The sequence below is a fragment of the Molothrus aeneus genome, chromosome 5 (assembly GCF_037042795.1).
Source record: "Molothrus aeneus isolate 106 chromosome 5, BPBGC_Maene_1.0, whole genome shotgun sequence".
In the NCBI taxonomy this organism is placed as follows: domain Eukaryota; kingdom Metazoa; phylum Chordata; class Aves; order Passeriformes; family Icteridae; genus Molothrus; species Molothrus aeneus.
Window position 1 is genome coordinate 8,897,144 of NC_089650.1, and position 24,205 is coordinate 8,921,348.

Below are 24,205 nucleotides of genomic sequence, written 5' to 3' on the forward strand. Positions count from 1 at the left end.
ATTTATTACTAGACCTGGGAATTTATCACCAGAAGGCCAGGATGGGAAGGCACAGAGAAATGCATGGCTCTGAGATGCATTTTTGAGCCTCTTCTTGAGGTCCTCCTCAGAGGAGGTTCTCAGAGACAAACCTAAACACAGCACCACTGGCACCACCCATCACTGTCTCCTCTGGGGGCTGTGTTTTAGAATGAAAGTGTTAATGAGTCATGCAAGAGACAGATAATATGGAACCCTTAATGCTAGAAAATATCTTGAAGGGTAAATAATAGATGAGACTTGGAAAACATTCCCGTGCCCCTCTGTCCATCCCGGATTCCGTTCTCCGGACGTAAGCTCTCTGCATCAGTGCTCTTGAAGATCTGCTCTGGATCTGTGAGCTGCAGCTCTGCCAGCACTGATAGCCAGGAGCTGGGCACTGCTGAGTGCCACACAGCCCCCTGGGCCAGCTGTGGGATCTTGACAGTGATCACACTGGGGCACAAACCCAGCGAGTTGTGGTGGTGCCCAGAATGCCTTTGAAGGGGCAAAATTCCAGCCCTTGCTCTCTGATTCAGCTTCCCAGCCTGGTGGGCTCTTACAAGGGACTGCAAACAAAGGTAATTAAGAATCGTGAAATGGAACTTCAGCTCTGAGTTCACTTAACAGCACCCCCTATACTTTTTATTTTTGAACTGTAGTGGGACAATATTCGTCTTGCCATTCTACACAGTTCAGTTGTCTGTGGAGCACTTGGCAATCTATTTAATGTGCCCCATGAACATCATTATTCTCCTTCACAAGGATATGCTGAACGTAAACTAAGATTATCATGACTTGTACACTGTGGTATTAGAAAGATGGTGCATGTCCAGATTGAGACACTGGGCTTCCGTTCTCTCCAAAAGTTTGCCAAGTGAAATGAAATGTATCTTTTTTTACCACACAGGCAAAGATATGATGTGACAAATTGCCTTTTATGAGTGCTGGCAGTGCTTCATTATTTTTGTACAACATAGATAGTCTACAAGCCTGACTGCTTGACCCAGAGTAGTGTCTAAGAATTCCATAAATCCCTCATTTCCATGACAGAATGCCAGTAAGAAATTAAACTGACTCCTGCACTTATGAAGGTTTTTTCCTCTCTGTTCAAACTAAAACTAAAATGTTTTCTTGGAAAAATGAACAGAAGATGCAAGTTCTTCAAGGAATGCTTGAACTTCTTAACAGCTGTGATGTGAAGTGTCAACCTCATAATATGATGCATATCATGAATGTATAAATCTTAGAATTATCATAAATGTATAAAGCTTATACTAAATCATACAATATTATCCAAACAATTGTTGTTATGTTGACTCTAATAAACTCTGTCTGCCTGATGGAAATTAAAAAAAAACAATTATTCACATGATTATTAGAGGGGGAACTAGTAGCAACTTTCAGGTCAGGTTATCTGCCTGTTCTTACAACACCTGTCCCTTTCATTTCTTGAAAATTCATTGACATTGTAAGCACCTGGGCCTAAATTTTATTCTGAAAATCTGTAGTTCTGCTTTTGACTGGTTGGTTAAAAAGCTATTCAGCCACTTTTGACCATGCAGACAGAGGAAAATAGGTATCTCTTTTAAAATAAACCCCACTGTTAACAGACATCCATAACCATCCCAAAACAAAACCAGCAAAGCACAACAGCTTGTGTACTGGAACCATACCCTGAGGATGTATCTCTTTCCAAAGGATGTTCAGTGGTACCCATGGGATTCAGCACCCTGGAGAGAGCAAAGAGACCCTGCCCAAAAACCCCGGCCCAAGACCCCCACCCACCCAAAAATCACATCTCACCACCAGTTAGTAACTAAGGGGCACTCCAACTCCTGATTTTATCTCATTTTTATGAGTCCGGATGAGTCCACAACCATCCAACACACACCTCCTAAAAGACCCCTGCATTTTTAATTTCAGCAAGGATGTCAAGTATTCACTTTACCTTTGTGTGTGTGTGCATGTGTATGTGAAAAATCTCAGCTAAGCAAATCACTTGCATGGCTTAACTATTATTCCACAGTCGTTCAGGGTACATTTCAGTTTTCCATGAAGGATATACATACTCTGTGCCTCAGTCTCTTAACTCAGTATCCTGTTGCTATGTTAGGTTGTCTCTCATGACAAGGAGGGAGGAAGATGAAAGCTGAAGAACTGGGTGAAAGACCTGTCAAAGAAGTGTGTTTTCCTCTGCTGTAACTGGGAAAGGCTTTGATTCCATGACTTTTGCACCATAGCTCAGCAAACTTTCAAGAGCACTAATTTCTATTGGACAAAAGCCAGCATCACATGTTTGCCATTTGACGCCCTATGGGAAATCAAACAATAACTATAATGCATTCCATGAGAGTCATTTTAAGAATGATGCAGCCAAATTTCACTGTTCTCATGTTATTCCACCTGGACAATCTTGGTGTGCAGTTTAAGTGCTCTTCACCAGGCCAGCAGAATTCTTTAATTAGAAATCATAGTATAGTTTTATATAAAGCCACAGCATTTTCAATATCCGGATATTAATAAAGCAGATGAACTAAAATAGTCTGTTACCATGCAGAGCAAAGTATCTGTTGTTATGCTTATGTTGCATTAAAGGAAGACAAAACTACTGCATGAAATAAGTTCCCTATGGTCACTGCTGAAGAGGTAACCAGATAGGGGCCACAGAAAACCTTCACATAATAAGAGGCAATATAAATTCTTGCATAGTGAACCTCAGCTGTTACTTGATTCCTTTCTTCAATTATATTAAGTGTCCCAGCATTGTTTGATTGGGTTTGTTTAAATCATTAGTGATGCACTGGAGGAAAAGGATACTGTTATTGGTTCTAGGGTTGTAACAGAATACCATGAAAAGCAGGTGCTTATTTCAAGTATATCTGAAAAGATTGACCAAAATAGAACTATTGCTTCAGGAGAGACTCCTTACATAGGAGCTGTGTGTTATAACTGAAGAGGCAGTTTGAAAAGATGACAATGATCCTTTCAGGGTAAGTACAGTTGGGCATTTTTACATTTACATGTATGAGTTTAAAAAAGTCAACTAAGACATTTTATGAATTTAATCTAAAGTTTCCACAAAGCTTCTTTTCTGTGAGCTGTGGGCTCTTTTATACAACCTTCAATTGATTACCAAGTTGATATTAAAGAGCAGTAAACTGAACTTTAAATTCTTAATGTACCAGGTCTACTTTACTTTCTTTCTCAGCTAAGCTGGAGCCTCAGCCAGTAACCCTTCTGAAATTATTTACTTCATGCTCAAAGTGGAGCATATTTTCTTATTTCTTACTTCCCTCTCCTGTAATTTTTTTGAGAGAGCTGTCTATTGCTTTCTCTGGCAGTTCTAAACCCCTCACTGATTCCAGAGCACGTAACACGCAGTGCACACGTGCAGCAGGACCAGAAAGTCAGGCTTAGTGTGTTCTGCAGAGATTTAAAAAGCACAAGCACAAAGGCTGGCCAAGGGTCTTCCCACTGCATCCCAAGGAATCCCAATAAGCCAGGCTGACTTAGCTCTCCTGCACACAGAAGGGTGGAGAGCTCCCTGGTGAGTACCACTCCACCACTCTGGGTGCTCAGAATGTCACCCAGGATGTTTCCAGCAGAGAAACAAATCCTACATTCTTCCCACAATTAACACATTCAGCTGGATATGATGAGCTCAGCAAAGACACTTGGCACCTGAGGCACTTCAGTTTTGTCCACCTTTTGGAAATCTGGGACTGTGTTTAGCTTATCGGAATCCAGGAAATCTAAATAAAGGTATCGTGATAAGATCTGTTTAAAATTTGTTGTGGAAAAGAAGCTGCCTTGAAAGTAAGGATTGTGGAAGAAGTGAGTGAGCTTGAGAGCTATGTGTTCTAGCAACTAGAACATCCCATATACGTTTCTTTAAAAGCACCCTCCTGAGCAGGAGGATGTTCACTTGATGTTCATCTGGAGTAAAACTTACCAAAAGCAGCAGTGTGCTGAACATGGATCACTCTACTGAATGTTGACTTGTAAACAATAATTGTGACTTACTGGCTTCTTTCTAGGAAAACTAGGAAAATTTCGTGAGGATTTTAAAATAAATCAATAACTTTTGATACTGTAACCCAGGACATGCAAGTGACCCACAGTGAAGTAATGAAATAGGAACTCAAAGAAACATGTAACACCTGCAGCTGATCTTGTTCTGGGACTGGCACTACCTGCTTTCACCAAAAGGTCTCTTCTTACGTTACCCTAATGTGGAAAATAAGATAAAATTCTGAGTGGCTTCTAAGTAAGAATGTTCTAGTGAGAATATAGAGCAGGACTTCAGAAGGTCAGTAAGACTGGCTTAAGGCATTGTTGAGTATTTGTAAAATGCACTAATTATATTAAGTACCACTGCAAACCGAAGAGTTCTCCAACCCTGAGCACTAACTCCACTCTCCATCTGGCATTCAGGTGCACAAACTGAGTGGCAAAGTGTCTGTCCTGAGGATGTACAGGAGCAGAGGGGTGTGGAAATACACAGCGTTTCTCTCTGCCTTGACAATGACTCCTCATGGTGAGGGAAATGGGGTACATCTGACACATATGCTGAAAATGAAGATGCAAATATTTACTCTTTTTTTTATTGGAAAAGCAGTTATTATTTATAAGAGATACTTATGAATGCATTATATAATATTCAGTGCCACTTTATATCCCATGTGTACAGCATGAGAAATGTATACCCTCTAGAGGTATGTCCATGCACCTTACTACTGCTAACAACCCAATTTTTAGTTCAGGATATGAAATCCTCACTTTTCAGGTTCAGGATAGATTCTACTTTTTTTGGGTGCTCAAGCCCAAACGCCCACTCAGATGCCTCGCTGTCTTTGATCTCTGGACATGTTCATTTCAGAACTAACTTTGAGAATACAAAGATTTAGATAATTTAAATAATTAATCTTAGCTTTGAACATTTATCAGACACTCCTACGAAAAATTCCATCATCTCTTCCCTTGTCCTTTTTCCATCAGCTGTTAACAACAGATGGACATTCCATACCTCAAAATTTGTAAAATTACCAAAAATCTTGTGGAAATCTGTAATTGCAAGGTTTATACTTCAATTAGCAGTTGTAATTACTGTCTACCGTTCATAATGCATTCCGACCAATAATTGTGCTAAAGTGGATGAAGTCATTGTGAGATGCTGTATTAGTAATGAAAGGGTAAAATACATTACAGCCCTGTTGTAATATGAAACAAACAGATTAAAACCAGAACTCATGGGCACAGCCAGGGGCACAAGCATATTGCTACCAAAAAACCCAATTAACATCTGCACAAACATGTCCTGAGGCACAGGAAAAAATCCTGAAATTTAAGGAAAGCATCACTACCTAGTCCAGATTTACATATGACAGCATCACCATCTTGTTTCCATGGGGAAAATGTTCCCAGGGATGAATCCATTTGTGTTTTCCTGAAAAGATCTACAGAGCTTTGCTTACAGAGGTTGTTGAAAGAGCCTGTGCCTGTTTTGGGGAGACAAATAGCATGCAGTGACTGAAAAGTTGTATTTTTAGTTGTGAAGGGAGAAAACTGACTTGGAGGAGACTGAGAGAAGCCCTCAGCGGGGTCTGCAGCTTCCTCCCTAGGGAAAGCAGAGGAACAGATACAATCTCTGCTCTCTGTGACCACAGACAGGACCTGAGGGAACGGCTGGAGCTGGGTCATGGGAGGTTTAGGTTGGATATCAGGGAAGGGCTCCCCAGGGAACGGCCACAGCTCCAAGGCTGCCAGTGCTCCAGGGGAATTTGGATGACACTCTCAGGGATGCACAGGGTGGGATTGTTGGGGTGTGTGTGCAGGGCCAGGGCTCCCTTCCAACCCAGGATATTCCATGACTCCATGCAATGGAATCATGGCTCTGTGGCTCCACAGCCACACACTGGAACAGGCCCCAGGATAGCAGAGCCTGAGGCTCCTCCACTGGGGCCTGTGTGGAGGAGGAGTCCTAAGCTGTGAGTTGGAAATTTGTCCAGGAACCCTTTCTGCAGCCCAACCCTGCTGAAACAATCTGCTGCGACTTTTCCAGGAGGAGGTTATTCCCAAAGAGAAATGGAGGTGCAGGAAGACTGGAAGGAGACAGAATCCTAGAATTGTTTAGGTTGGAAAAGACCCCTTAGATCATCCTGTCAAGCCATTAACCCAACACCACCCTGTCCACCAGACCAGAGGGGTCTAAACAAGAGGGACAAGCCCAGTGCAGGAATATCCCCAGGGACATACTGGAAGGAAGCCTAGATGGCTTTGGGTGGATTTAGGCATTTCTACACTATGGCCCATCCCTTACAGGGATTGTAACAAGTGGTATTTCTTTCTTTTCCTTTTCTCCCTACAGAGTGTATAAGGACTCTTGTAGATTCCAGGAAAGGAGTTCCCCAAAGCAGAACATGAAAACTGAAATAAAATAGAACAAATGCATCAAACACAAGCCATTAAATAATACAGAACATTTATTTTTTTTTAATACCCTAGAAGCTGGTCTAAAATATGTACCTATTTATTGCTTCAAGAAAGTGAAAGATGCTCCTTCTTCTGGGGGAACATAGCACTCCACAGCTCATCCATTCCTTTTCAAAGTAATGAAACCCTCTTGGCAAATGTATTTGTGGGATTGGAATCACCAGGCCTGGCATGCTCATGCTCCTGGACTTCTCTGTTAAAAGCATCACAGGTGAGTCTTTGGTGAGGTTGGGCTGGGATAATGTGATTATTTTCAGCTGTCCTGGAACTGGTGGTAATGGTGTAGATGTTGTTTCTGGGGTATTTCCACATGCAACAAATTTCTAGTATTCCTCTTCTGAACTTTGCATCATAGATGTAGAAGAGGATCGGTTTAGAAGCTGAGGAACTGAAAGCGATCCAGGTAATGGCCAGGAAAAGCAAGGAGCTCTTTCTGTAGTCTGTTTCCTGTGGGTGCCACAACTGTACCATGAAGAAAGGCAGCCAAGACAGAAGAAAATTCAAGACAAAGATGAAAAACAACTTGGCAGTTTTCACTTTTCTTCTTAAGACAAGATTCATTGTCCTCCTTCCAGCTGTGTCCTCAGTCCCACTTCTCCAAATGTAGGTGAAGAGTTTCTGGTAGCAGCGGATAATGAGGAGTGATGGGATCAAAAGCAACAACACTGAGAGGTGGAAGACACCAGAGGTGACTCCTAGCTCAGAACTGGGGAGGAAGAAGTTGCAGTGGTGGTCACTGCTGGAGCCATAGAGAAAACAGGCCGGTGATGCAAACAGAGCACCACAGAGCCAAGAGACCAGAGTCATTCTCTTGGCTTTCTCCCTGGAAACTCTGAAATTCAGGGGATGGATGAGAGTGTAGCATCGATCCACGCTGATGGCGAGGAGCACATCGATCTGGACCCCGGGCGTGAGGTACTGGATGTACCTGGCCAGCCGGCACACCCCGCTGCCCAGCACCCACCGCCCGCAGCTCAGCTGCAGCAGCAGGAAGGGCGCGCTCCCCACGCTGCTCACCAGGTCTGCACACGCCATGGACACCACAAAATAGTTGGGGGTGGACTGTGTCCTCCTGCTCCTGTGGATCACTAAGCAAACCAGGAAGTTTCCCATGACAGAGATCAGCCACAGCACTCCCCAAACCACGCTGGCAGCTGCGATTTCCCCCAGCTTCAGCCCATACTCTACCAGAGAGTGGTTCCTGCTGGGGCTGGTGCCTGGGAATGGAGGTTCTGTCATCTCGTAGCCAGCAGGAGGGGAGGAGGCTTTGGGGCTGCTCGTGTTCTGCATCAGGAGCAAGGTAAAGAGAAGAACAGGACCGCTGCTGTTATCCATGCTGCGAGAAAACTCGGCTACTCAGGCTGCAGACAGAGAGCAGAGAAAAGGTTTTGTTGAAGAACTCTGTGTGAAAAGTGTGAAAGTAATCAATAACACATAGCTCTAAGTAGTCTCCATACTCCTTAGAGTAGTAGATTTCAGAGAAAAGGGTCAGAAATATATGGAGACACAATGTGTCATGGCAGAGAACGTTAAATTTCATGCAGATTTTTAGGAATGGCCTGAGCATTTCAGACAGGCATTTCTGTCTACGGAAAGATGAGTGTCCCATTCACAGCTGGAGACTGAGGTGCCATGCCACCAGTGCAGGTAAGCTGCAAACTGAGTGAGCAGAACGTGCCCCACTGATCCCAGAAATGAGCTGTACTTCCTGCTGTCCATGGAAGTGTCAGAAAAGCCGACCAAGAGGGTTCCTGCATCCTTGACTTGACTTTGAGCTTTAAAGCAGAAGAAAAATACTGAGGGAGGAGGTCAATGTCCTCAGACAGATGAGATGAGAGGCTGGGGGAGGGATGGGGGAGCTTTTTGAGTTCCAGCAGTGGAGCCTCAGCTTGTCAGCACTCTCAGTACATGTGGCTGCAGTCAGCTGCTGAGCATCTCTGTGCTCTGGAGAAAATCCAGGGAGATGGGGAATGTCTTTACCTTGGTCAGGGGCCTTCCACCCAGGCAGCAGCAAGGCTGATCCTTCACAGCAGGACCAGCCCAAAGGTTCTGCAGGTCTATGGGTGACCCAAGGGACAACTGAAGGACTGCCAGAAGCAACCGACACCAACAGTCAACCAAGAACCTCTGCCCCCGATTTTGTAACAGAGCCCTACAAGCTGAGAATTGCTGTGGCCCCCGTGCAGCACCCAGCACCGGGCCTGGCTGACCCTCATCCCGTGCAGCCTGCCCAGATACCTCTGCAGAGCCTTCCCAGCCTCCTGCAGATGCACAGCGCTGGCACAAATCGGTGTCACAGCCCAGTGGGGCACTTGGCACCCTCAGCCATGGTCGTTGCTAATGGTATCAGACACGACGGGCCTTGCCCAGCTCTGGAAGGACAGCCATTTTGGGTGACACCTTTTCCATGATAATAACACGTTCTTTGATAAGCATATGAGCAGCCAAACCCTGCTCCCCTCCAATGCTCAGTAACTGGGGTTTTATGAACTGGTTCACACTTTCAGAATTCCAGAACTTTAACACTCATTGTCTTGCCTGCCACCCCACAGTCAAGCCCTTCAGGAAACAGAGTTTTCAATTCCATGCTGCTTTTATTGCTCCTCCTCCTCCTGCTGATTTATCCCAAGGCAGGAAGATGCCTAATTCCTCTTCCTAAGCATCTCTGAAATCAAATGCAGTGGAAGGTTGGAAAAGGCCTGGTAGCCACATGGGAGAGGCCCTCTGTTAAAAATTCATCTACAAATCAGCACCAACTTTTGCTGTAAGAGAGCACTGAAATTCCTGGGGCCTTGGGATATTACTAACACTGATATTGCAGATCAGTGCAGAGCAAAGAGCTCATCGGCTCAGACAGCTGTGGATCTCCTCCCATTAAAACCAGCAGGTGGTGAATGTATGGGAATGCGTTGCTTTCCAAATTTTGTAAAATATCACTAAATATAAATGCCTCCCCTGGAATGTGGCCATCAAGAAAAGATGTTGGACTCTGGGTTGGTTGTGCTGCAGCAGAGAGGAAAATTCAATTACTAGTTTATCAGGGAAAAAATCCAGTTTGAAAGAAGGAAAGAGAAGCAAATGGAGCAGGAAGTCAAATTTCCAGTAAGCAAAAGCATTCAGAGGCATTCAATTTTCCTTGTTCTGATTCCACATGATGTTTGTCAATGTTTTGATTTTCTAGATATAAACAAATCACATAGTCCTTTCTGTTTACATATTTTTCTTAGATTTTTTTTTCTCCTTTTACATTTCCTGTCCTTCAGGATGATATACTGGTATATTTTACACAAAATAAATGCATCATGGGTAAAATTGTACATATCTTTTTCAACCAGACTTGGAAATCTGGGTAGTTTACTGGGACCACCTGTGCTACCAACAGTTTTGTTTCCCTATCTAGATTTATTTTGTGGCTAAAACATTAGGAGAGCTAAAAGGAGCTTTCCCTTGAAAAGGAGGCTCCATGCTGGAAATTCTCATTGTGCCTGTTGGTATTTCACTTTATCCTTAGTGAGTTCTAAGGCCCCAGCTCTGAGCAGTATCCATGTCTTTAATACAGGACTTTCCAGACAGCTATTTAGATTACTTTTAATTTGAAGCTCTTTCACTATGAAATACGGGTGAAAACCTTGAGTCCTTTTTGCAGAGTATTTCCTAGAAAAGTCACAGGCCATTGTAATTCAGATGAGGTGTTCAGCGTTTCTCAGATGTAGCCCAGCACAATTCAATTTGTTCTGCACCAAAAAAAAGGGGGCTTGAAGAATCTTCTGGCAAGAGGTGAATGTGAGAGATAGGAAGCTCTGGTTGAACAGCATGAAGGAAAGATTAATGCCATCAAACTTTTAGCAGAAGGTTTTGATTACTAGTTTTAAGAAATACACAGGACTGTGGTTTATCCTAGCAAATTTTACTGGCTATTGTGGTTCGATTTACAGCTACACTGACTTAAAGTTTTCTTCATTAGTTGCTGTGTGGATCTCCTGTTCTGAACTGTATTGTATGGCTGTTTTCACCAGTCCTCCTTCCCTTGGGTTATGGGGGGAAAAAGTAAATCCCCCAAAAATAAATTGAAGGAGACTGAGGGGAGAAGTTGTATTTTAACTTGTGAGGGGAAAAAACTTGACTTGGAGGAGACTGAGGGGGCCCCTCATGGCCGTCTGCTGCTTCCTCATGAGGGGAAGCAGAGGGGCAGCTCCGAACTCTGCTCTCTGTGACCAGGAACAGGACTTGGGGAATGGCCTGAAGTTGTGTCAGAGGAGTTTAGGCTGGAGATCAGGGAAAGGTTCTTCCCCCAGAGGGTGTCGGGCACTGCCCAGGCTCCCCACGGAATGGTCGCGGCCCCAAGGCTGCCAGAGCTCCCGGAGCGTTTGGACACCGCTCTCAGGGATGCACAGGGTGGGATTGTTGGGGTGTCTGTGCAGGGATTGTCGGGGTGTCTGTGCAGGGCCAGGACACGTTTCCCACCCGGGATATTCCCAGCTCAGGGCTCCACAGCAGCGCTCAGGGACAGCGCCCGGGCCGCCTGCGGCTCCTCCCGGGACAGAGCGGCCCCGCGGGGCTCTGTGAGGGCGGCGCTGCCGCGTTCGCCCGTGCGGGGCCGGGCCCGAGCCGGCCGCCGTCGCGCCGGGCGGGGCCGCGGGAGGAGCGCGGCGGGGCCGGGATGGCGGCGCGGGCCGGGCGGTGCTGCCGGGCCGGGCTGAGCGGCGGGGCTCTGCTGTCCCAGGCTCTGCTGTCCCGCGCCGCCGGCGGGGCCCCGGGCACGCCTCGCTGGGGACGCGCCGCTTTTTCGTCGGCGCCCGCGGTGAGCGGCAGGGAAGGGCCGCAGCCTCGGGAAGGTGAGCGCGGCGTGCCCGGGGCGGTCGGGCTGCACCGCCGGCATGGCGGGACGCACGGCGGGCAGGGCTGCACCGAGCGGAGCCTGTGTTAGGTTGTTCCCAAGGGGAATTTCATCGCTGTGTGTACTCCTGGGAAGCCTTTGGTGTCGTGCCTGGCCAGTGCCAGTGGGAGCGGTGGGTCGGGGTTTCCCGGCCTTTTCCCGGTGGGCATCTGGAGCACGGCAGGTCGCTGAAAGCGCCTCTGAGTGATGTCCGGTGATGCTGTAGTAGCTAAAGGTGTCATGTCCTGGCCTGAAATTACAGATGTTTGTAACAGGAATAGTGAAGTTGTTGTGACGTGTGGTTGTATGTGAAAACACCACGAAATAGGTAGGTCGAGGGATAAAGATGTTATCTGAATATTATCTCTTGCACCACCCTGAACAGATGTATTGTTCGGTTTAAGATTTTAATAGCAAGAAAAGGATGAAGAGACATAAAGTTCTCAGATAAGGGGAACAAATAACATGTGAAATCCACAAGTTTTTATGGGATAGGGTTGTAAGACGAATGATATAAAAAAGAAACCAAACATCTCTTCTTAAATCTCAGTCATTGCTTTATGCTAAATATGTACAATCGATGGAAACTCTGAATTCAAACCAGGCTTTTGAAAATAAATGTCATCAGGTTCACCTTTGTATGTCTGAGGCCACATTATATTCTGGTGTTTGTTTTGGGCAGTGAGGTTTGGAAGTGTTTTAGAGTTTGAGGAGGAGGAGGAAATGAAGGCAGACAGGCATGCAAAGATCAGTATTTAGTTTGAAAATCCACTGGTATTTGGTGACTTAATGCATCCCTAGGGAGCCCTCACCACAGCTCCAGGTGAAATCAGTGAGCTATAGAACCAGGAGAATCCCAGACCTGAAATGGATTAAACTCTTTCACTTCCCATTCCACTTTCTCTGGAACTCAGGGAGCAGGATCAAAGTGTTCCCCACCTCTTCCTAGAAGAGGAACAATCCAATGTCTGAACTGTTCATGCAGAGGTTAGTTGTGCTGCAGAGTGGCACAGAAGAGGGGGTGAAGCTGTGCTGTCAGAAGGAAAGGATGGAACCATGGCACTCTCCTTTTGGAAATTGGAATTCTTAAGTTTATCCATCTTGTGCTGCTGGTGGAGAGTGGTTTGTGACTACTGTGTGGGAAAGAGGAAAGGGAGCGTAGGAATGAAGGCAGACATGTTCTTCATTTTTGTTCTTCGTTTTTGTCCTCCAAGTTCTTTTCTATCTTATCTTTTACAAAGTTAATTGGTAATCTTCAGTATTGGGTATCTGATCTTCCCCTTCTTCCAGGGAAAGATTGAGGATTATTTCTGGATATTGTCACAAAACCACAAAAACTATACAGAATTATGCTACATTTTTTGCTTCCAAAACTATAGAATAATTTATTTTAAAAATATGTTTTTGTTAATCTCTTTTGTTTTTCCTTCTTTCAGGCTCAGTAAGGAGAAGAGGCAGGACACCACAGTTTGTAAGATCAGTAAGTACTGAAACTTACAGGTAGCTCAGGTGTTTGGGAAAGTTTTCTAAGCTGTGTGTTGTGTCAGTTTGCCCAGCAGCCCCTTCTGCAGTCAAATCCTGGTGAAACAATCCCCTGGGACCATTCCAGGCCAGCACCTGCCTTCTGTAACCTTTTCAGTCTGTGTTATCAAAAATATAACACTAAGCTGATGTTTAACTTGCACTGACACCAGGGAGTGCAGGTCTGAAAAGTAACTTAAAGTTGCATTTCCCAGACATGTCAATGCTGTTTTCAGATTGAGTTTACAGGATTTGTGGTGCTTGCTTTCTGGCATAAAGCTTTTCTTTTTCTAAGAGCATTTGACTGAAAGGATGGTCAGTTTTTGGAGGGTATGAGCTATTTCTGCAATGTACTGATACTTTGTCTCTGCACTGGAATTTCCATGGCAAGAAATTTCAGCATTATTAATTATGAACTGTTCCACACCTGCAGAATTCCAGAATTTTAGAACTCATTGTCTTGTCCCTCACCACATGTTCAGGCCCTTTAGGAAATAGAGTTTGCAACTCTGTACTGGTTTGATTCCCCCTCCTGATTTATCCCAAGGCAGGAAGATGGCAAGTTCTTCTTCCTAAGCATCTTTGCCATCAGATCCAATGGAAGATTGGGAAAGACCTGGCAGCTAAGATGGAAAAGGCTCTCTGCTAAAAATTCCTCTACAAATCAGCACTAACTTTGGCTGTAAAGGTGTCTGGAAATGTCCAGCTGTGGGAATTGGTTCTTGAAATCATTGTTTGATCCTGCCTTGTGTTATATCCCATGTATCTCCTGTCCCACTTGTCCCCTTCTCCCTTGATCAGGCTGCACCTCCCAGGACAGAGAGGATGGCTGTGGATCAGGACTGGAGCAGTGTGTACCCAACAGCAGCTGCCTTCAAACCTGCCTCTGTGCCTCTCCCAATCAGAATGGGCTACCCAGTGAAGAGAGGAGTGCCTCCACCAAAAGAAGGCAACCTAGAGCTTATCAAGGTAAAACATGTGCCATGGCTGGGCCATTTTTAAAGTCACTGTTCACTAAGGCTGCACTGCTTTGATTGGAATATTTGTCTTGGAGACTGTTTCCTGCTATTAAGTCTTATAATCCTCTCAAGTTTCCAAGTGGTAACAAATACAAAGTTAATTAACAAGTGAATGATATCAGGAGACTTTTTAGGGTGATCATGCCTGTGACTTTTGTCACAGAGTTAAGCCTTTCCCTAAATCAGACTTGAGAAGAGTCTGCTTAAATGAATATTTCCTTAAGCATGTTATACTGCCTTAGCAAATGTGAGAAGTGTAACCAGATTTCAGTAATGCTCAGTTACATCTGATCAGGCAAAAAGCTATTCTTTTGGTAACTCTTAATGTGTCTGTTTCAGATCCCCAATTTTTTGCATCTTACTCCTCCTGCAATTAAGAAGCACTGTGCAGCTCTTAAAGGTGAGACGAGGGATTGAGGTTTTTTGATTTTTTTTTGTTTGTTTGTTTGTTTGTTTAGTTGGTTGTTTTTTTCTTTTTAAACCATCTCTGGAAGTTTTCAGACAAAGCAGGCTGTAACTGTGTGTGATGGAGGTGAGGCATGGTACACTTGTGGAGCTGGTTATTCATCTGGCTGTGGCTGGTACTGTCTGCTTTCCTGCTGCTGCCAGGAGTCATCCAGGTGGTAGCAGATAAGTCTCAAGAGGTTGTCAGCACAAGAGTAAGACTGAAATGTTACTTTTGCACGAGACCTTGCTTGAGCTGATGAGTTGGTAGTTCAGTGCTTTCCAGAAGGTGAGTGAAGAATGTGACTCAGTTCTCAGAGAACTCTGTGATTGAAGAGGCTTCAGTCAGTAGCTATTATGGGCTGCATTTAATGACCAAAGAGCTATTAATATGAGACCCTCTGTTAGAGCAGGGTCTGCTGGGGAGATACAGGAGCTACTGGAGACCAGGAGCATCCTTCCACCCAGCAAACCTGTGAGGGAACCTGAAAGGAAGCCTGTTTTGTGATGAGGGTGGTGAGACACTGGAAGAGCTTGCCCAGTGAACCTGTGGATACCCCATCCTGGAAGTGTTCAAGCTCAAATTGGGCAGGGCTTTGAGCAGCTGGATCTAGTAAAAAATCCCCAAAGCAGTAGGGTCACTTCCAACCCAAACCATTCAATGATCCTGTTTGGCACTTGTGAGGCTGCATCTGCAGTTCTGTCCCTTTTTGGGGAAGCCAGTACAAAGACAGACAAGGCAATACAGGAGCAAGTCTAGCAGAAACACTGCTGTTAGCTAAATGAGCATGGTTTCTAAGACTAGTACTTTTAAAAACATATATTGCAATTCATTTGAAAGAAAAAAAAACCCCAGCCAAATACACCAGAGGTACAGGTATATAACAGACAGATATTAATTGGAGTGTTTTTCTCTTTATTGTACAGATTTCTGCACTGAATGGCCAAGTGCTCTGGACAGTGATGAGAAATGTGAACAGCATTTTCCCATTGAAGTTGAAACAGTAGATTATGTTTCTTCAGGGACTTCTATTAGGAATCCCAAAGCAAGAGTGGTGACCTTAAGAGTAAGTAGTAGTTTTGGTAAACAGCCTTTGAGTCAAACCCCTAAATGCTTGGCTTTCTTTTCCAAACATGCAAGTGTGGTCTTCTGTAAGGAAATGAGAGAAATGGAGGGAATTCAAACTCACACACGAGTGAGTATGTCTGTGTGTTCCTGACCAAATCTGTCCATTCATATTCACTGGCCTTGGGACTTGTAAGGCATTGTGAAGATGTGGGGATACTATGCAGGTATAAATTGTTTGAATACTCACATTATTCTTGTCTTATTTTAAGACTTCAGTGTGATGCAATCTGAAGAAATTCTGCAAATTATGAACTGTTCCACACCTGCAGAATTCTAGAATTGTAGAACTCATTGTCTTGTCCCTCACCACATGTTCAGGCCCTTTAGGAAATAAAGTTTGCGACTCTGTACTGGTTTGATTCCCCCTCCTGATTTATCCCAAGGCAGGAAGATGGCAAATTCTTCTTCCTAAGCATCTCTGCCATCAAATGCAGTGGAAGATTGGGAAAGGCTTGGCAGCTAAGTTGGGAAAGGCTCTCTGCTAAAAATTCCTCTACAAATCAGCACTAAATCAGTTTTTTAAACCATCTCTGGAAGTTACACTGTGCAGGTATAAATTGCTTCCTGAATATGCATCCTGAATAGCTCTCCTTGATAGAAGATCTGCCTGTCTCAAGTACTTCCAGAGTTCAGAGTTTGGGTTTTCCAAGGAGTTAAAGTTGTTTTCTCCTTTTCTTGAAGGTTAAACTTTCTAACCTGAATTTGGATGACCATGCAAAGAAGAAGCTCATTAAGCTTGTGGGAGAGAGGTACTGTCAGGAGACAGATGTGCTCACAATTACAACAGACAGGTGAGCTGCCAGAAGGACACAAAAATATTGTAGCAATGCCCACAGCTGGGAAAGGACTGGGTGTCTTTCAGTAATACCAGTTATTGTCATGGTGAATTATTATAATTTAAGGCTAAAAGGGGAATTAAGTAACACTACTCCTGCTATTAACTGTTAAAAACACATTTTAAAGTAGTTCAGACTTAATGTATGTTGGATTCCACTTTGGCACGGGGGCAAAGAAGTTTCTAATGTCTCCAGAAGATGTGTAAACCCTTGGATATTGTATGTTTTCCTGCTGCCTTGCAGCTGCCCATTCTCCTGTGTTCTTATTACTCAAGCCTCCATGAGGTTATTCTTGGTTGTGTGAAATTAAGAAGTACACAGGAATCAACCACTCATTTCCTAAGATTCCCTGCATTACACAGTAGAAAGTTTGATGGTAAGTTTTAACCTTTTGTTCAGAAAAATGTTTCTGCATTTCCAGGTGTCCCCTAAGAAGGCAGAACTATGATTATGGCATGCACCTGCTCACAGTTCTGTACCATGAATCCTGGGTAAGCAATTGTGCATGGACTCTCTAAATGTGCTCTCTGTCATATTTTAAAGTAAATGACCTTACAATTCTGTTCTCTTCCAACTCACTTTTCTTCAAATTCAACCAAGAGAGCATTTTGCAGGATTCCACACTCCTGTCTGTTAATTAGAATATGTCTTTTCCTGGGTTGCAGTAAACTGTGGCTGTCATTTGGAAGTGTTCTTCTTAAATGCTCTCTCACACATCTTGTCTCAAGCTGACTGCTTTTCTGAGCTCCCTCTTGCTCAGAAAAGGGGCAGCCTTCCCACTTGCTGACTACAGATGTTCCTTTCACAGGGAATTCCTCACACTTGTCTGCTGTATTTTTGTGGTGGTGTTGGTGCCCTTCAACAATTTTACAGGCATTTTTTACAGAAAACAAGTGAGCAGTGTGAACTGAAATTGTTGTTGTTGGAAATCCATGGTAATGTTTTGGATGACAGAACTTTGTTCAAATGTCCCATGTCACTATCCCATTGTTTGAGACAGACAAAGCCTTCACCATCTCCATATGTCACTCTTACAGAAGTTGTACCTTATCCACTGCTAAAGCTCATACTTACTGTTTTCAGTTGTTCCAGAGTAGGAAATGTCTGTATTTAGCATTTTTTATGAATTGTTCTTGATTTTGATCACTGCAGTGCTGATGTTAAGAACATCCTAAGGAGGATGAGATATATTTCGCTTTCAGTGGCAGCTGCCTTGAAGGATAATTTTGTAATTGTAGAGTGTATCAAATTAAATCAGTGGTGAAAGATAACATTTGCTGTAGATTTCAAGTACACATGGATGTTTTTCTCCCCAACAGCATCACATTGGATTACAAATCTTAAATTAATGGCAGACTAGTTTCCAGCATTAAGCAATGACAAGAGAGCTAGACAGTGCTCACTGTAATAACTTCAGACAAACACCACGGCTGTGCTGGGCTCCAGCTTTAATTAGTGCTGGCAGACAGGGCTATGCAATATTGATATGGGAGTGTTCAGTGTGTATTGAATATGCACAAGTCTCTTGCACTTTTATTACCTTTCATTCTCCACGTTAATATTTGATGAGTTTGTCAATCAGTTGTAATTGTCTTTGATTCCCATGAAAAATTAATGGTTTCCTGAGACATGGGATTTTATTTTGTGTGACATGTTTTATTTTGTGGCATGGTTTTATTCCCCCTGATCAGGGATAATGCCTTTTAATAACTTGCTGAAAGATAGTTTGGATCCATTTTGTAAACCATGAGCAAACAGTGTGTGGTTTATTTTCATTTACATGAACTTTAATATTGGAGGGGGATGGACAGGGCCTGGCCTTCCATTTAGGCAGTAACATCAGTCCTGTTTGCAGAACTAATTGTAGGATTTGATGACTTTCCCAGCAGAGTAGTGCCACACTGTTAATGCATGTGGCTGGTGGAATTGAATCAAAAGATGAGGGCAGTGTTTCATTCCTGCTGAGTGAAGGAAAGCTGGATCCATGTAACTTCTGCCCTCAAGCCTGAAAACTTTGCCCATGATCTCTTAAAATGTGGCAGAACTCCTATGATTTATGCTAATAACTGGTTTACTGCATTTTGTCAACTGGAAGCATGCATAGGGGGAAATGTTATATGCAGATATACATCAGGAAATGGAATTTCAAGTGTAATTATGTTTTAGTTGCCAGGAATACATCATCCTTTTATTACAGTTAGAAATGCGGTATCAGACTCATGAGTTCACTTATTTTAAAACAGTCTTAAAAATCTTCAAAACCTAAAAATGTTCATTTATTTTCTCATTCTAAAATACTTGGAGATGTTTTGCTTCCTCTTTACTAGTTGTCTGCTTATTAATCAGATATTTGTGTTTTATTAGCTTTCAGAATATATTAATTAGATGGCTGATTTGGCCAATTAGTAAAAATTTAATTTCTCTTCTTTGGACTTTTTCTGCACTTCTTTCAAATTATCCCCCAGGATTGTGCCTGGATTGAATTAATCAGTGAAAGAGTGAGCTATATTGATGGATTATTAGTCAGCAGCTTCACCAGTTGCATTTTTGCTGCCTTCAAATGCTGGTACTGCTTGAATGCTGTAACATCACTCCAAACCTGGATGTGTGTTTATGGTACAAGTGGTTTGTAAAGAGTTAGAGTTTGCTGCCCTCGAGTGGTTGAAAGGATGATGGATGGATTTCTACTCATAGCTTGGATTAATCAAGTATATATCACTCAAAAGTCCAATTCTGTCATGAGTTGAAAGCAGGAATGGGAAGCAAATGCAGCACAAAGTCAATTTTCCAGTAATGAAAAACATTAGGAGTAATTTAATTTTTATTGCTCCAATTCCATGTGGTGTTTCAATGTACACAGGATGAGGGAGAGTGAAGGATCTTGATTCAGCCTTGCTAAGCTGGGATCTTAAAAGATCACTAAAAAGTTGCCCTGGATTTTCTATTCTCCACTGCTTCTTACAGTAAGAAACAGGTGAGGGAAGGATAAAAATGAAGAATGGGCAGACAGCATGGAACTGGAGGCTTAATTAAAATTTATCAACCCTGCAGCTGTACAGCTTGACTGAATTTCAGAGGAATTACTTTTGCATTTCTTTTTAGAGCTTTCAGTGGCAAGGCACTGGTGAGATGCAGTGTCTGTGTTTGCATGCTGAATGGGTATTTTTACATGACCACTGATGATAACACTCAAATCCATCATACAGCTTTTCTTCAGGCTTCATCTTCATTGTTTTTCAGCTACAGTCATTTTAAGCCATTCCAAATAAACATCATTTTTACCACTTCAGGCTGTGCCAGTAATACTTTGTAACAGCAGAATTTTGCAGTTTCATAGTGGGAGTTTACCTTGTAATTCAGCCTAAAATATGTGGAAAAGATATGAGTCCACTGTTGAAACCTTAAGCAGGTCTCTGGCTTCTTAGGATTCCAAAGTTCACGTTAGGAACACTCAGGATGTTATGACATGGGGGTTGTAGAGTTGCAGTGGCACATGGAGGAGGCACTCAAGTCTTGCTGAAGCTCCCTGGGCACCTTTAGCATCACTGAAGATGGTCAGGGTGAAGCTCCTGACTTGGGAACCTTAGAACAATGAAGGGTGGTGTAATTGTGCCCTCCCTACCTAGAACAGGCTTCTTTCTCAGTGTGGTTTCAGTAATGCAGACTGAGGCTGAAGTGAGGCTGGTCTCTAAATATTGGATATATGTCCTTTGTTTTGAACCATGGATTGCATTGCATGCTCCCCAGAATCGGGCAGCTGAGAGAGTCCTCATCAGTAATGGGAGCCAGAAAAGGTAAAGCTAAAGTGGCTTTATCCATATTCTCTGAGTTCAGACATTTAAAATCAAAGGAAGGAGGTTTCCTGACAGGATATCTGTATTCTAGTAGAAGAAAGCTACACTTTTTTTTGTACCTCTTGGAGCCAAAAATTATGAGCATTCCAGCAAAAGGTTGAATTAGGAATTGGCTTTGTAATATTTCTGACTGTAGTAAGCTTTTTGTAATACCTTGTGCTTAAGCTCTATGTTTCTTGTTGCTGCAGGAACAGGGCTCCTTTTTATGTTTATGGCATGGAAAAAATAATTCTTTATCTTTGCATTAGGAAGTGAAAAAATAGCCTTTTATGCCTCTTTAGTCATAGGTTTAGATCTTTGACTTTATATGGAAAATTGTTTTCTGGTGTTTTGTTTTGGGGTTTTTTGATTCTTATTGTAAGTTTTTTAAGAGGAAAAGGTTGAAAGTATAAGCTGAGTGCATCTTTAGCCAAGCTGCATAATACTGAGATTCTGTCTTATGTGTGATAGAATGAGGAAACCATTTTTAGTGAATTCTTGTTTTTAACCTGGTTCACAAAGTGGGGATTCTAGGAGAACATTACACAATATCACACTCGGATTCCACTTCTCACAGTTTTATTCTCACTTTTAAGCCCGCAGTTTTAAAACTAGTGAACAGTTTTTAACATGTTCACTAACGTGTTAAATCTGCAAGGGACAAAAATAATTCAACTGGTAAAATTTGAGTGATAAAGACCTAATTTTTGAACTTTATTTAATTGTCCTTATTAGTTTTATTCATAACACTTTAAACTGAGACTGCAGCACGTGTAACATTTCCACTGTTCGGGCTTCATGGTGCTTGTCTACCTAGAGTATGTTTCCAATTGCCTGTATAATTCTACAGTGACTTTTCTCTTGCAGTAAATTCTGTTGAAAAGATATCAAAGTTTCACTGGATACAGTTTGCAAAAACTAATGGATTTGGAAATCTCCCCCTACTGTCAAATCCCTTCCTGCCTTCCCCCTCACCTCCCACCACGCAGTCAAGATTTTAGTTTAAAATCCATGTTGACAACATCATTCTGCTGGGAAAGATTCCAAGAAAGAAATACTCTGCAGTTGCTTTAAAATCTTACTTTGTAATGCTCACAAGAGGTAGACAAATCTTAATCTGTTTATCAGCATGCATCTCCAGAATCCTGTGAGTTGTTGTGTACAGAGAAGGATATTCCTGAAGAGATAAATGTAATACTGTCATTAGTCCTTGTTGTCTCTGCTGTGACTTAGAGGTGTTTAAAAGCCTCACAGGGATCTTTTGTTTGAACTTCAGACATGAGTTTGGTCCAGGGAGTGACCATCAGTGATACCCATATTCCCTTACCCCTGAGAAACCCTATCCCTGTGAGAGAGGCTTTGGCTTGGAAATTCTGTTGGAGTTCAGGGGAAGAAATGTCTTGGATAGCCACTCTGCAGATAACTAGGGGATGTGTAAAGCAGGATGAAGCTGTTGATTTATAACTCTAAATCTCCACCCTGGATTGCAGGGTTTGTCAAGCAGACAAGGAACAGTTCACTGGGCCCACTTGTTCCATTAAGGTTTCAGCAGTACAGGGCTACAGGATGTCCCTTTGTTCCTGTTTTTCCCCTCCAGAAACTGAGTGAGGTCCTTTTACTCCTGTGCTTTATTGTGTCCAGGGTTTAATGTCAGTCATATGAACCTCTGAGCAGTGTGAATTGCTGCTTCTGACTAAACATTTGGACTCAGACTCAAAAGACAAGAGATGCCATTTACCAGGTGCAGGACACAGCAGTTGGGAAACTGTTTTAAATTCAGATAGAGGCATCCAAGCACACAAGAGTTGCAGGGTGAAAAAAAATCTTGCTTAATTAAAGGTTATTGAATACTGGTTTGGTTTGTCTGCAGCAGCCTTGATGCTTAGTGGAAAGAATAACCTTTAAACAAACAAATGAAAAACAATACCAGCACACACACCCCACCTTACCTCCTTGCCAGAAAAGAAAAAACAAACAAAACATACTCTGAACAACAACAAAAAAAACTCTCTTCCCCTGACTTGCAACATGTTTTTTTCGTTCTGAATAGCACAGCTAAAAATTTACTGAAGAGTCCTTTTTGGCAAGTGATTTTAGAAAAGGCAAAATCAGTGTGATGTAAAGGCTTTACTATAAGGTTTCTTTGAATATATTTCCAGAGAAATGCAAGTTTTATTTAGGCATGATTTTATAACAATTGCAAGAAAAACATGAATAGGAAAACTAAACCCAAAATACTTCAAATTGTAATTCTTACATAGGTGAGGTAATATAAAGAAATGACATATTGGTTACATCAGTAAAGTACTAAATAATTATAAATACTCAAACATACAGCCTGCAATATATAAAAATGCAAATATATCACTGAAGCATCTGTATTTATCAAAGTACAATAAAAAATAGCAAGTTACAACATTTGAAATATTCCTTAAAGATTCTTTCGAGGCCTGCTGGAGAGATGTTGAAAGACAGAATTGACACAGAACAAGTGTATTTATGTATTTATGGGCACTGGGATGGTGTCTTCTGTCAGTGCCCTACTTATGATCCTGTCTAATTTTGCAGCACTGATCGGGTAATGATCAGCACCTTGTGGATAGAGATTCTCTTGAGCAATGTATTTTGCAGGAAGAAGAAATGGATTTGTTGGTGGTGCTTTCCTTCATGAATCACATCATGGGTTACTCGTTACTCTCTCACTTTTCACTTTCCCCCCACCAGCCAGGGCAGCCAGACCAGAACCCTGTGCTAGGGACATAGTTCTGCTTCCAGAACTGCAGTGTTGAGGGCTCTTTAAAATTACTACTCTGCAAGGTTTTTTACTCATTATGTACAGTCTATAAGCTTTTCCTCCCACTCTGACTCAGCCAGTTGTATCTGCCTGATACAGAAAGAACCTGATGAGTGGGAGAAAGGAGTTCATCCTGCTCATACAGGCTTGAGTTACAAGGAGGAAATACCTTCCACCATGAATGCAGTTTTTATTTAAAGGGAATTGCTATGAGAGATCAATTTCTTCAAATTATCGTTGCTTTATTTCACTCTTGGGTAGTTTGTAAGGTTGTGCATTTTCTTTCAGAAAACTGAGAAGTGGGAGAGTGAGAAGTCTGAGGAAGACATGGAAGAGTATATCTGGGAAAACAGTCGCTCTCAGAAAAATGCCTTGGACACACTGCTTCGAATAAAAGCTTCAGAGAATGTCAATAATGTCACTAAGGAGGAGCTGCTGGCATCTGAAGTGGTTAAGAATTACAGAAACTCAGTCATTGCGCTTAAAAATGAAGGTGAAACAGAAAGTAACATATCTCAGTACAAGGAATCAGTGAAGAAACTACTGAATATACAAGCATGAGAAGAGCAGATTTGCAGGTACACCTGATCATTACAGAGATGTTCAACCACTGTGTTAGTAGTTCTGATGATATGGATGTATAATTATTCAGACCTTGGGCCAAAAAATGAAACTTGACTATGAGTTAAGTCCTGTCCATGAATCTTGTCTTTTGAATAAAGTATGTTTGGATCCATACTGGTAACTTGAATGTTTTATTCTGTGTTTTGTTAGCATGATCAGTTCAATCCTCTTCTTAATCACATTCTGATTCCTCACACTTCTTTGGGCATTTAACCTAGAGCAACAATGTCAAAACTAATGAAATTAGTTAATACTTCTAGTTCCATTAATTAAAAGTCTGAAAATTAGGAGCTCGAAATGCTTTTCAAATGCCATTCAGATTTTTGCCTGTGTGTAAAATGAGGATAATGTTGCCTAAGAGTCTGACTTGGAGAGGTGTTGAAGCACTCTGGACAGTTGAGTTTCTCAGTTATTGTGAGGCAAAACAAATATCCTATGTAAAAGCACCTGTCTCTAAAATAAGGGAGTAAAATAAGGTGGAAAGTGGGATGGTAGTGGGAAGATGAACCAGTAGTTGTTGAGAAGATCCCAGGGTACCTGAGACAGGAAGAATGATGAGAGTTGGTGAGGTGGGTTTGTAACTAAATAGAAATGGACTGAGCCTTGTTACCCTCAG

The 24,205-nt window shown here is 42.6% G+C and overlaps 2 protein-coding genes across 2 annotated transcripts; one reads left to right on the forward strand and one right to left on the reverse strand.

Moving 5' to 3' along the window:
- Positions 1-6,624: 6,624 nt before the first annotated feature.
- LOC136556526 (probable G-protein coupled receptor 19) lies at positions 6,625-7,859 on the reverse strand. The gene has a single exon (XM_066549789.1). The coding sequence runs from the start codon at positions 7,846-7,848 to the stop codon at positions 6,625-6,627; it is 1,224 nt and encodes a 407-aa protein (XP_066405886.1). The 5' UTR covers positions 7,849-7,859.
- Positions 7,860-11,164: 3,305 nt separating this feature from the next.
- On the forward strand, positions 11,165-23,710 carry MRPS35 (mitochondrial ribosomal protein S35). The gene is made up of 8 exons (XM_066549878.1): positions 11,165-11,348; positions 12,826-12,869; positions 13,712-13,879; positions 14,269-14,329; positions 15,301-15,440; positions 16,184-16,293; positions 16,760-16,829; positions 23,254-23,710. The coding sequence occupies exons 1-8, from the start codon at positions 11,174-11,176 to the stop codon at positions 23,524-23,526; spliced, it is 1,041 nt and encodes a 346-aa protein (XP_066405975.1). The 5' UTR covers positions 11,165-11,173; the 3' UTR covers positions 23,527-23,710.
- The last annotated feature ends 495 nt before the right edge of the window (positions 23,711-24,205 follow it).

Excerpts from the sequence above, each read along its gene's own strand:
- LOC136556526 (XM_066549789.1), bottom strand. The coding sequence starts at position 7,848 with ATGGATAACAGCAGCGGTCCTGTTCTTCTCTTTACCTTGCTCCTGATG.
- MRPS35 (XM_066549878.1), top strand. The coding sequence starts at position 11,174 with ATGGCGGCGCGGGCCGGGCGGTGCTGCCGGGCCGGGCTGAGCGGCGGG. Across the intron at positions 12,870-13,711 it reads CACCACAGTTTGTAAGATCA|GCTGCACCTCCCAGGACAGA; the intron begins GTAAGTACTGAA and ends TCCCTTGATCAG. Across the intron at positions 14,330-15,300 it reads GCACTGTGCAGCTCTTAAAG|ATTTCTGCACTGAATGGCCA; the intron begins GTGAGACGAGGG and ends TTTATTGTACAG.